The sequence below is a fragment of the Ctenopharyngodon idella genome, chromosome 7, assembly GCF_019924925.1.
Source record: "Ctenopharyngodon idella isolate HZGC_01 chromosome 7, HZGC01, whole genome shotgun sequence".
Classification (NCBI taxonomy): domain Eukaryota; kingdom Metazoa; phylum Chordata; class Actinopteri; order Cypriniformes; family Xenocyprididae; genus Ctenopharyngodon; species Ctenopharyngodon idella.
Window position 1 is genome coordinate 26,111,397 of NC_067226.1, and position 11,488 is coordinate 26,122,884.

At 38.1% G+C, this 11,488-nt stretch overlaps 1 protein-coding gene across 4 annotated transcripts; it reads right to left on the reverse strand.

The window, feature by feature from the left end:
• Positions 1 to 472: 472 nt before the first annotated feature.
• Positions 473 to 10,603, reverse strand: si:ch73-40a2.1 (tyrosine-protein kinase receptor UFO). 4 transcript variants are annotated; one of them, XR_007930788.1, is made up of 9 exons: positions 10,090 to 10,372; positions 9,883 to 9,990; positions 8,858 to 8,938; positions 8,592 to 8,684; positions 5,771 to 5,892; positions 5,524 to 5,633; positions 5,226 to 5,374; positions 4,017 to 4,150; positions 473 to 987 (listed from the first exon to the last, which is right to left on the reverse strand). XR_007930788.1 is itself a non-coding variant. In XM_051898627.1 (7 exons), exons 1-7 carry the CDS (start codon positions 10,472 to 10,474, stop codon positions 777 to 779), a joined length of 768 nt encoding a protein of 255 aa, XP_051754587.1. In that variant the 5' UTR covers positions 10,475 to 10,603; the 3' UTR covers positions 473 to 776. The 4 variants fall into 4 exon arrangements, 3 of the variants coding, with proteins under 3 accessions (XP_051754587.1, XP_051754588.1, XP_051754586.1); XM_051898627.1 differs by lacking the exons at positions 5,226 to 5,374; positions 5,524 to 5,633; positions 10,090 to 10,372 and adding an exon at positions 10,456 to 10,603; XM_051898628.1 differs by lacking the exons at positions 5,226 to 5,374; positions 5,524 to 5,633 and having other exon boundaries at positions 10,090 to 10,245.
• Positions 10,604 to 11,488: the final 885 nt, after the last annotated feature.

An 11,488-nucleotide genomic window follows, 5' to 3' on the forward strand; every position in this document is an offset into this window, starting at 1 on the left:
TAAAAAAAAAAATCACACTTTTCTGGAAATTGAGAATCACATTTTTTTAAAATAGAGATCACAATTCTCCCACGATTCTGAATAGACAAACAAAATAACATGTAATTTACTAGAGGTTCTGACAAAATGCTAACTGCTGCAATCTATATAAAACGTATTTAATTAGGCTACTTTTAATGCATTTTCTTTAATTGTTATGCATGATTCAATGACTCACACATAAAGACTTCACTTGTTTCATTACTGGATGAATCGGCGATTTTGAACGAATCTCTTGATAAATTATTCAATGACAAATACATTTTTAAAACATTCACTTGTCGCCACCTACTGGTCTAACGATGTAATTGATACAATTTTTATTTGTAGAATGTCTATATATATGACAACTGCTCTCTCTGTGTCAGCAGCAGCACCAACAGATCTGAATGTTCAATGTTATTGTAAAAAAAATCACATTCTCTGAAGTCACTTAAAATGTCCTGAGCTGTTTAATTTGTGATGTCTGGCATTTTCCAAACCTCCCACCATTTGGAATCTTTGATATACAAAGTACAAAAATACAACATTGACAGTGAAGTAAAAAAAATAAAAATATGAATCACAAAGAATTAAAAACAGGTTTTCTTATTTCCTTCTAGCAATGAAACTTTTATATGCAAAGTGTAATGTCATTTGAAGAACTAAAATCTCATCATAATACTGAAATATATACTAATAAAGGCCTAGTGTGATCACAAAAACGTTTATTGCACAGTAGTGCAATGTGTTGTTTATTATAACATCCCCTCCACCTCAGGCTCCAGGGCCTCTGCGCTGTCCTGGTGATCGCTGGCTGCCTCCAGGCCCAGGCAGATGTAGTGAGCCTCCTTGTTGGCCTCCAGTGGTGGAAGCTCAGACAGAAGTGCTTTGAGGCTCTGGCCCAGCTCTCCAAAATCTGACCTCTGAGAGGGATCTCTGTGCCAGCAGCTCAGCATAACCTCATATCTGAAAGAGAAAGAGTCAAAGGAAAATGTAGAAGGAGAGTAGCAGAAAAAATAAATCACAAAAACACTACAAGACTGAATCATCTCTTGCCATTTATGTTTGTAGACCATGCACAAAACATTGTTATATGTCATGATTCATCTTCAGAGGCACATTTTGACTCATAAGGATTCCTAGAACAGACCTAATCTATTCTTACTAAGCCTGATTTCATATTGTCTGTCTTGCAACAGCCAATTCTGTTTAAAGTACCCCTATTATGCCTTTTTTTAAGGTTCCTAATATTGTTTTGTGAGTCTCCTACAACAGGTTTACATGCATGCAAGGTCAAAAAACACTTTTGTTTTCTCATAATATACATTTAATTTCACCTGAGTTTTCAATCTTTTGTAAACGATTAGTTTGAAGCAGTTCAGAGAATCAGTGTCTCTAAACCCCTCCTTTCCGTGAGCCTACACTGCTGTGATTGGTCAGATGGCCCAATCCTTTGTGATTGGTCTACTGTGCACACCGTGCGCCCATTGCTATAACTGAATGACAGCTATCAATTTGCAAGACATTGTATACAATGTATGGACAGAAAAGATAGCATCGATTTTTATATCATTGTTTGACATTACTACTAACTAGTTAGGATGTTAAGATGCTAGTCCGCGCTAGTACAATATAGATAGAGCTCCACTCTACTGCAATAATAAAAACGCAGAGAAAAAAAACAGATTGTTTTGTATGTTGTAAACTCCCATGTTATCCGAGCACAAACGTGAATAGCTGATAATGCATTTACACTTTGTAAACAAAAGTTGTGCTCCATCCTTGATCATTACTCCATGTAATAAGACAGACAAGCTGCATTAATCGACACATTTTTAGACAATATTGGACCCACATCTGAATAGCAGAACTACAGAAACGTGAGTTAGCCGGTTAGCAGGAGACAGACTAGGGTGTACGTTACACAACATAACATACAAAACTACGAATTTTGAACGATCATTAGAAAATATAAACATCAATTATTAATCATACTTAGGTTGAGATAGAGGAGCAAGCTCTTCCAAATAAACAGGGCATTGATCCATATTTTAAGACCAAGCGTTTTGTGAATCCTGCGTTAAACTCCCCGAGGTTTGAGAAGCAGTCGTCAGTAAAATGACGGGAACACAACAAAAGATTGTACTGCAAATGAATTTTCCCTGGCATCTGCGTCGGCTCTTACTTTTGAGAGACAATACCTTTATATACGGTGCACTTTCAGATTTAAAACTTTGCAGGATGTTTTCATTCACTTAGAGCTATGCTACACACTACATGAAAGGTCATTTTCAAAAATCCATAATAGGGGCACTTTAACAGTCCTTCCTGTTAAACAGAATAGTCTAATAGTTTATATATTTATACAGTGGGTACGGAAAGTATTCAGACCCCCTTAAATTTTTTACTCTTTGTTATATTGCAGCCATTTGCTAAAATCATTTAAGTTCATTTTTTTTCCTCATTAATGTACACACAGCACCCCATATTGACAGAGAAACACAGAATTGTTGACATTTTTGCAGATTTATTAAAAAAGAAAAACTGAAATATCACATGGTCCTAAGTATTCAGACCCTTTGTTGTGACACCCATATATTTAACTCAGGTGCTGTCCATTTCTTCTGATCATCCTTGAGATGGTTCTACACCTTCATTTGAGTCCAGCTGTGTTTGATTATACTGATTGGACTTGATTAGGAAAGCCACACACCTGTCTATATAAGACCTTACAGCTCACAGTGCATGTCAGAGCAAATGAGAATCATGAGGTCAAAGGAACTGCCTGAAGAGCTCAGAGACAGAATTGTGGCAAGGCACAGATCTGGCCAAGGTTACAAAAAAATTTCTGCTGCACTTAAGGTTCCTAAGAGCACAGTGGCCTCCATAATCCTTAAATGGAAGACGTTTGGGACGACCAGAACCCTTCCTAGAGCTGGCCGTCCGGCCAAACTGAGCTATCGGGGGAGAAGAGCCTTGGTGAGAGAGGTAAAGAAGAACCCAAAGATCACTGTGGCTGAGCTCCAGAGATGCAGTCGGGAGATGGGAGAAAGTTGTAGAAAGTCAACCATCACTGCAGCCCTCCACCAGTCGGGGCTTTATGGCAGAGTGGCCCGACGGAAGCCTCTCCTCAGTGCAAGACACATGAAAGCCCGCATGGAGTTTGCTAAAGATGGTGAGAAATAAGATTCTCTGGTCTGATGAGACCAAGATAGAACTTTTTGGCCTTAATTCTAAGCGGTATGTGTGGAGAAAACCAGGCACTGCTCATCACCTGTCCAATACAGTCCCAATAGTGAAGCATGGTGGTGGCAGCATCATGCTGTGGGGGTTGCAATCGAGGGAAAGATGAATGCGACCAAGTACAGGGATATCCTGGACGAAAACCTTCTCCAGAGTGCTCAGGACCTCAGACTGGGCTGAAGGTTTACCTTCCAACAAGACAATGACCCTAAGCACACAGCTAAAATAACGAAGGAGTGGCTTCACAACAACTCCGTGACTGTTCTTGAATGGCCCAGCCAGAGCCCTGACTTAAACCCAATTGAGCATCTCTGGAGAGACCTAAAAATGGCTGTCCACCAACGTTTACCATCCAACCTGACAGAACTGGAGAGGATCTGCAAGGAGGAATGGCAGAGGATCCCCAAATCCAGGTGTGAAAAACTTGTTGCATCTTTCCCAAAAAGACTCATGGCTGTATTAGATCAAAAGGGAGCTTCTACTAAATACTGAGCAAAGAGTCTGAATACTTAGGACCATGTGATATTTCAGTTTTTCTTTTTTAATAAATCTGCAAAAATGTCAACAATTCTGTGTTTCTCTGTCAATATGGGGTGCTGTGTGTACATTAATGAGGAAGAAAAATTAACTTAAATGATTTTAGCAAATGGCTGCAATATAACAAAGAGTGAAAAATTTAAGGGGGTCTGAATACTTTCCGTACCCACTGTATATTTTGTAATGATTTGATGAAAAATAAGCAAAGTGCTTACAATTTGCTATCATTGTCCCCTTGTCTGAGACGGTGTCCTTTTTCCAAGAGGTCCAGGAGCTCATGATTGGAGACACCTGGATAAGGTAGCTTCCCCCTGGATGTGATCTCCCACATGGTTATTCCAAAAGACCACTGTGAGACACAAGGAACATCACAGCTGATAAAACTGCTTGAGGGTTGTTGGTGGGTGAATCTCACAAAAACATGCCCGGGTCATATATTTCCCAAAAAATAAAAAATATATTTTATATATAAAGGATTTAAAAAATAATCCTCTTTATAGGACCATTTCCATCCAAATAGTTTGTGTAGTTTTAAATCAAAATAATGCTTATAAAAATTGGTTAATTTTTGCATTAAGGTAATAGGAATAGAGAAATTTGTTGTGTTTAATATTCAATATATAATTTCTAAGTTTTTCTTCTGCTTTTGTGTGATGTACACCATGTTCTCTCTTTTTTTACTGCTAATGTGTGAACAGCTTGCAACGAAACTTAAAAAAATGAGAGGCTGTCTATGAAAGCCTGTTTATGTGAAGGACTCGGGACTTTTTTGCCAGGAAAATCAGATGTGACGTTTGATGACACATGCACTATGTTAGGCTTACAATGTTAAGGTTAATGCCGAAAGAGCTATTCTGTACTGTAATGTCAATTTGTCATGCAAAAAAGGGATTAATTCAAAATATAGTCTCACATAGCCAAATCTATAGTCTCAGATATACTTTATAATCAGACTATCATAGTAGTGTAATTTTAATTAGGCTACTTCATCTGTCGACATGGTAAATTGCAGAGCTTGTGCAAACATATCCACATCGCTATGATCAGATGCTTTCTTAACTGCTGTTTTCACGCCGTTGTCATTTTTGTTGTGTTTATTTTGTTATTGAGAGGAAAGTGTGCAGCACAATTACATATTCATCTAAACGTCACTCTCAGCAGGATGGCATTAGGATGTTTGTTAAGTATATCACTGCAAAGGTATTTCCAACCTCTTACATTTTATTTATAAGCTAAGCATGGAAACTTCATTGTGAGTATATCAGGGCCCCGAATCACGTTCAGTCTCTTGTACGTGCATGAGTGCGAGCAAAGTCGCTGGCTGCAGTTCACTTAACAGCCACCAGTGTCACTAATAACAAGGATTTCTGAATTCTACAGTATAGCCTCTTTAATCTTGTATTGGAAGCATAAATGGGACTGACCACATCACTCTTGGTGGTGAATATGTTGTCAGACACACTCTCTATTGCCATCCACCTTACAGGCAATTTAATAGTCCTGTTCTTATGCCTATAGTAGTTAATGTAATAGATCTTCTTAGAGAGGCCAAAGTCAGCCACAGACTCCCAACCTGTGAAAGTGATTCCAGCATTGGGTGAGTGTGAGGAGAAAAAAAAGAGAAGAGATTTGGTTCATTAGGAGTGGCTTCTCAAAGACAATGGAAGTATTAACAGGATGTTGTTGTAAAATGTGCTCTGTGTTGCCCTCCTGTGGACGCACATGCAATTGCGGGCAGCCAGGTCTCTGTGTATAAAACCCACAAGGCTGAGATACTCCATTCCTGCAGCAATGTCAATCATAAAATGCAGAAGTCTCTGATATGGCAAACACTGGAGAGAAGAATCAGTTTAAATGACAGGTACATGATCAGATTTGTGGTTATTTTACTGTTAAGACATAAAAAGAAGGACAAGTCAACTAGAAGGTGTTGCAAGTTTGTTTGTTTTTCTCTGTATGCAAGACTCACCATGGGAACATCACCAAGGCGGGTTGCTTTGAGGAAGCTGTGTAGGTCTCTATGTTTCATGTATGGAAGAATAACAAGTGGTAAAATGATGGAGGACTCCGGATTCCGCTCTAGTACAACACCTGGTGTCAAGCAAATATAAAATAAGCTAATAAAATCGGTTAATCTCTAGAGAAAATCCATGATGGACAACTTAACAATAATATCCACATATCTTATCCACCTTATTTTGCAACATGGAAGTAAGCTATTTTCTGTGAATGTGCGAGATTTATTCCGATTCATTAGCCAATAAATGGGCTGTGTTTGAAATCGCCCTCATTCACTATTCCCTAAATTACTCCACTAATATAGTTCACTTAAAAGAGTGAATGAAAACGAGTGAGTGAATTCAGACACTGAGTATGCCAGAAGGACTGCTGATTTTACATAGTTTGTGCTCCAATAGTTATGAAAAGATTTATCTTGAACTCTGTCATGAAAACTTTGTATAAACCTTAATTAAACAATTTAATAATCAATTAAAATGGAATTTATACCTGTGTGATATTACGCTGTAGCCAATGCATCACAGTGCATTATGGGTATTCTCTAGCCATTGAGCGCATTGATATATACACCGATCAGGCATAACATTATGATGACCGACAGGTGAGGTGAATAACACTGATTATCTCTTCATCACGGCACCTGTTAGTGGGTGGGATATACTAGGCAGCAAGTGAACATTTTGTCCTCAAAGTTGATGTGTTAGAAGCAGGAAAAATGGGCAAGCGTCAGGATTTGAGTGAGTTTGACAAGGGCCAAATTGTGATGGCTAGACGACTGGGTCAGAGCAACTCCAAAACTGCAGCTCTTGTGGGGTCAGTATCTATCAAAAGTGGTCCAAGGAAGGAACAGTGGTGAACCGGCGACAGGGTCATGGGAAGCCAAGGCTCATTGATGCACGTGGGGAGAGAAGGCTGGCCTGTGTGGTCCGATCCAACAGACGAGCTACTGTAGCTCAAATTGCTTAAGAAGTTAATGCTGGCGGAGGCAGTGTGATGCATTGGGGAATGTTCTGCTGGGAAACCTTGGGTCCTGCCATACATGTGGATGTTACTTTGACACGTACCACCTACCTAAGCATTGTTGCAGACCATGTACACCCTTTCATGGAAACGGTATTCCCTGGTGGCTGTGGCCTCTTTCAGCAGGATAATGCGCCCTGCCACAAAGCAAAAATGGTTTAGGAATGGTTTGAGGAGCACAACAACGAGTTTGAGGTGTTGACTTGGCCTCCAAATTCCCCAGATTTCACCCTAATCAGGCATCTGTGGGATGTGCTGAACAAACAAGCCCGATCCATGGAGGCCCCACCTCGCAACTTACAGATACCACAGCACACCTTCAGGGGTCTAGTGGAGTCCATGCCTCGACAGGTCAGGGCTGTTTTGGTAGCAAAAGGGGGACCAACACAATATTAGGAAGGTGGTCATAATGTTATGCCTGATCAGTGTTTATACATAGATGCCTCATTAGCGGCTGTTTCTATGGGCCACTATGTTTAAGCCGTCCGCCATATTTGAACGGTCAAAGCTGGTCCGTGAACATTCGAGAACAAGTTGACTGTATGTCTGGAACCGTAGTTAGACGCATATATGAGTATCTATATCTGCAATAGTCTTTAGCAGATGATTTTGCTAGATGAAGGCATCAGCTAACATGACATTAAAAAGTTACCATAGTTTAAAACCCTGTAATATTCAGTAAATAAATATAAAAACACAAACAACACATTCTCACCTGTGAAAAGTAATCCCATTTCTTCAGGAATTTAAATATCGGTGGTTTTTACAACCAGAAGCTGCGCAATGTTGTGGCATCATTGATTCTTACTCTGAGTGATGACACACTGACTGTTCCAAGATGGCGGGCGCAAGCTTTTTGAAGTGTCAGTTGCATAGCCGTCAATGGAGGGACAGAAATTGCTCAGATTTGTGTTCGAGATGAACAACGAACGAAAGTCTTGCGGGTTTGGAACGACATGAGGGTGAGTAATTAATGACAGAATTTTCATTTTTGGGTGTACTACCCTTTTAATGATAAATTGAATGCTGTGAAAATCATCTGCTAATGTCTATTGCATATATAGATATTTATACTTGTGAATAACTAGGTTGCAGATGCACAATCAACTTGCTCTCAAGTGTTCACGGCCCAGATTTGACTGTTCAGTAGAGCTAAACATAACTGAAAGCGAATGGCACCGGAAGCCAGACACATTCAATTTACAAAAGGCAGCACCCACTCTTACGTGAAAAATAAGGTGGATATATGTACGGTGGATATGTGTACGGTAAATCTAGCTCACCCAAAATAAATAAATAAATAAAAATGGCTAATATTATTAATTCAGTCAAACAAAAGCAGTGAAACTGCTCCTTTAAAGTTATTACTGCATTCTGCATGACCTTGACCTTGATTATCACAGTATTGGAAAGATGCCAATTACATTATTACACATTAGAGTTGCCATGATAATTCTTACAATGGTACAATCTGCCTATAAAACGTCAGGTCAAAGACAAGCAGGAGGTAAAAGTCAACCAAATCGCACTGTTACTGTGCAGCTACAGGCATCACCAGGGGAACTTGTGGAAGTTCACACTTTGCACTTGGACAGACCTACAAGCCACAGATGACCAGTTGCCATGGAAACATCTGTGCCATTTGAAATCAGGTTATCCAAAATGTTCCCCTCCAGGCTCCAGCTAGATATAAATTATACATTTTAGCCTAGATATCAAACGGTAAATAATTTCATTCAAGAAAGACATACCAAGCAATTTAACTACATTCGGATGATTGAAATGCTTCATAATTTCTGCCTCCTTGAGGAAGGACTCCAGATCTTCTTTATTGTGGATTGCTTCTACAATTTAACAGGAAAGATTAAGTACATTACAGCATGAACAAGGTTGATTTAACTAACTGTGTAAATTGCACTGTCTAAAGCTAGTACTTATTTCTAAATTAACATAATACTTTTTAATTTATTATCAGAAACTTTCACTGTCACTTGCTCTCTGCACTATATACACACACCTTTTGAGGTTTTCACAGCCACTCTGATATCTTGTCCTCTTTGTGGGGAAAATATGCCTTCATAAACAGCCCCAAACTCTCCTGCAAATGGAGAAATTCCAGTATAAGAATCCAAAATTCATTTGCAGAATGAAAAATGACACTCAAAATACTGTTTTCAATTGAATTATTCAATTGAATATGAACTTAATGTAATTAAAATAATTAACTAAGAATATTTTTCCCCGCCATTGACAGAATATTCCAGCTTTCCTTCTTTTTACTGTTATACGGTAACAGAAGTAGAGAATCTCCGGATCAAAACACAGGTGAGAAAGAAGCAAAAACAAGCGATAAAAACATTGCTTATGCATAGTCTTTGAAAAAAAAAAAAAGAAAAAAACATGATTTTCTCAGCTTTTTGTTCAAAATGTTGCTTTATGAAACTTTCCCACCTTCAAGTGTTGATTAAAAAAAATGGATAAAGATAAAAATAAAACATTTTCTTTTGATATATATAGCATGTTCAGATATTTATACAACAAAATATTCTGGGAGCCATGAAAATGTTGTGAAAATGATCAGAAACGCTGGTGGTGACTAGCAACTTTTTTTAAAAAACGCTAGCCAATCAAAGGTTTGGGATGGTATACGAGTTTATAAAGTTTTTAAACATTGAAGTCTCAAAAAAAAAGTCTCTTAGGAAAAACAATGTATACAACATAATCAGTTATTAATATTTAATTGGTTCTCTCGTTTTTTGCATGTGTTCATAATTTCTTTGTATATTTCATTGCGTTATCACAAATAAAAAAATGGACTCCAAGCAGAACTACACATTACGCTTTCAAAATCGTAAACTTTAAAATCTTGAAAACTTAAAAACATTTTTAATCATTTGAATAAGGGTTCAGACGCCAGTTTTCCTATGCTGGACATAACTTTTGGCCACTACTGTATGTGTAATACTGCTTACAAGAGACCTAGAGCAAATTTGCAAGACCCAGAAAAAAAAAAAAAAAATCAGTGTGAGAGTCAGTTTATACCTTTCCCAAGCATTCGGCACATTTTCAGCGTCGTACGTTCAACCAGCACGTCTTTAAGGCCACACAGCATATCACTCATCCCTTCCAACGTCTGAACTGAGCCTGACACTGACAGACAAACAGAGACAGGCAAACTGGAGAGTTAAGGATGAGAATAATGTCTGGGTTAGTTATAAATAAACCAATTAAGTAAAACATGACAGGTACTGTCTCAAACTGTGCTCCGACTTGCCAAGATACCAAAGTCTGCAATCAAAATTTAGAGATTTTAATATGAACATTTCCAACCAAATTATAGCCCTTTTGCGCCAGAGAAACAAGAGCGCCGCCATCTTTAGAATTTTGTCTTCGAACTTCCGTTTTTATGGTAGCTGTGTATTTCTAAGGCTTCGCTGTCGAAGAGTAATTATCTGCTGAAGTTGATTTACTTATTGTAGAGTTGTTATCATTAGCATTGTAATGTTTGAAGCGGATGTCATAACAAATGTCAGTAGACTGGAAAGATTTTAAAAGCGGAAGACAGAACACAACGAGCGCAGCGCTGAAAAGGAGCGGGGCTGCATAAAGACCTACCGTCTATAGGTATCCACATTAATTTTATGGTTTTATAGTCTTAAGGCCTGTTCACACCAAGATTGATAACTATAAAGATAACCATGTTAGCGTTCACACCAGCGTTCTGGTTATTCTAAGCGTGCGCTGCAGTTTTGTGGTCTGCCGCTGGATGGTTTCTGATTGGCTGTCAATGTTTTATCGTTTATCAGCTAAAAATCATTCTGAAAGTGATTCATTACAACCATTTTGTTTCTCTGTGCCATTATCGATAGTTCTGGTGTAGACTCTGAGATTCCTTCATATTTAAAACGATTTTTAAAACTATATTTTTATTGTTATCGTTATAGTTCGCGTCCTTAGTGTGAACATGCATTTACTGTATGAAAACTATGTAAACATTTCATGACATTTCAACTATTTTAATAAACGTGCAATATATATAATAAGCAAAGATGTAATAATGTTAAAGTTCTTCTAAAGGTCCCTTGGTTAGACGTGTTTTCTAAATATACATAGTATAACAATATGTCACGTGCAACTGAGTATTTTCATTGCTGGTAATACAATTGGTATGAGTTGTGAGAGGTTATATGTCTAAATGAAAGTGCAGAAATTAATTGAAGCAGTGACTTATCACTCAGACATACTTGTGCATTTCTGCTGATTCTGAAGTGGGTCAAGATGCAACTGTTCATATCCACAATCACGCTGAGACGCTCCCTTTCCATGTGTTGTACTTCTGGGAGGACAAGGCCTATATTCTCCACTCTGATTTGCTTCATTATTGCTGCCCACCCTATAAGCTGCATGGAAATCATTATTTTCATTGTGCAAACTCAACTTGACAGCTGTAATCTCAAATACTTTATGAGTCTTTTAGAGATTTGCAAGACCCCAAATTATACTCGTACTGTATACCAAAATCAATTTTTTTAAATAGAATTGTTTCTATTTATATTTCTTAAGGATGTTTAGGAAAAACATAACTGAACAAACTGATGTCGTGAGTTATGAAAGGGCAACATTTATACATTTTAAATAACATTTATCC

What these genes read in the sequence shown, in the direction of transcription:
- si:ch73-40a2.1 (XM_051898626.1), bottom strand. Translation starts at nt 10,214, where the DNA reads ATGGCGGCGCTCTTGTTTCTCTGGCGCAAAAGGGCTATAATTTGGTTG. An exon ending in TCGGAGCACAGTTTGAGACA is followed by an intron (nt 10,017 to 10,089) that starts GTACCTGTCATG and finishes TTAACTCTCCAG; the next exon opens with TTTGCCTGTCTCTGTTTGTC. An exon ending in GCCTTGGTGATGTTCCCATG is followed by an intron (nt 4,151 to 5,770) that starts GTGAGTCTTGCA and finishes TGTGTCTCACAG; the next exon opens with TGGTCTTTTGGAATAACCAT.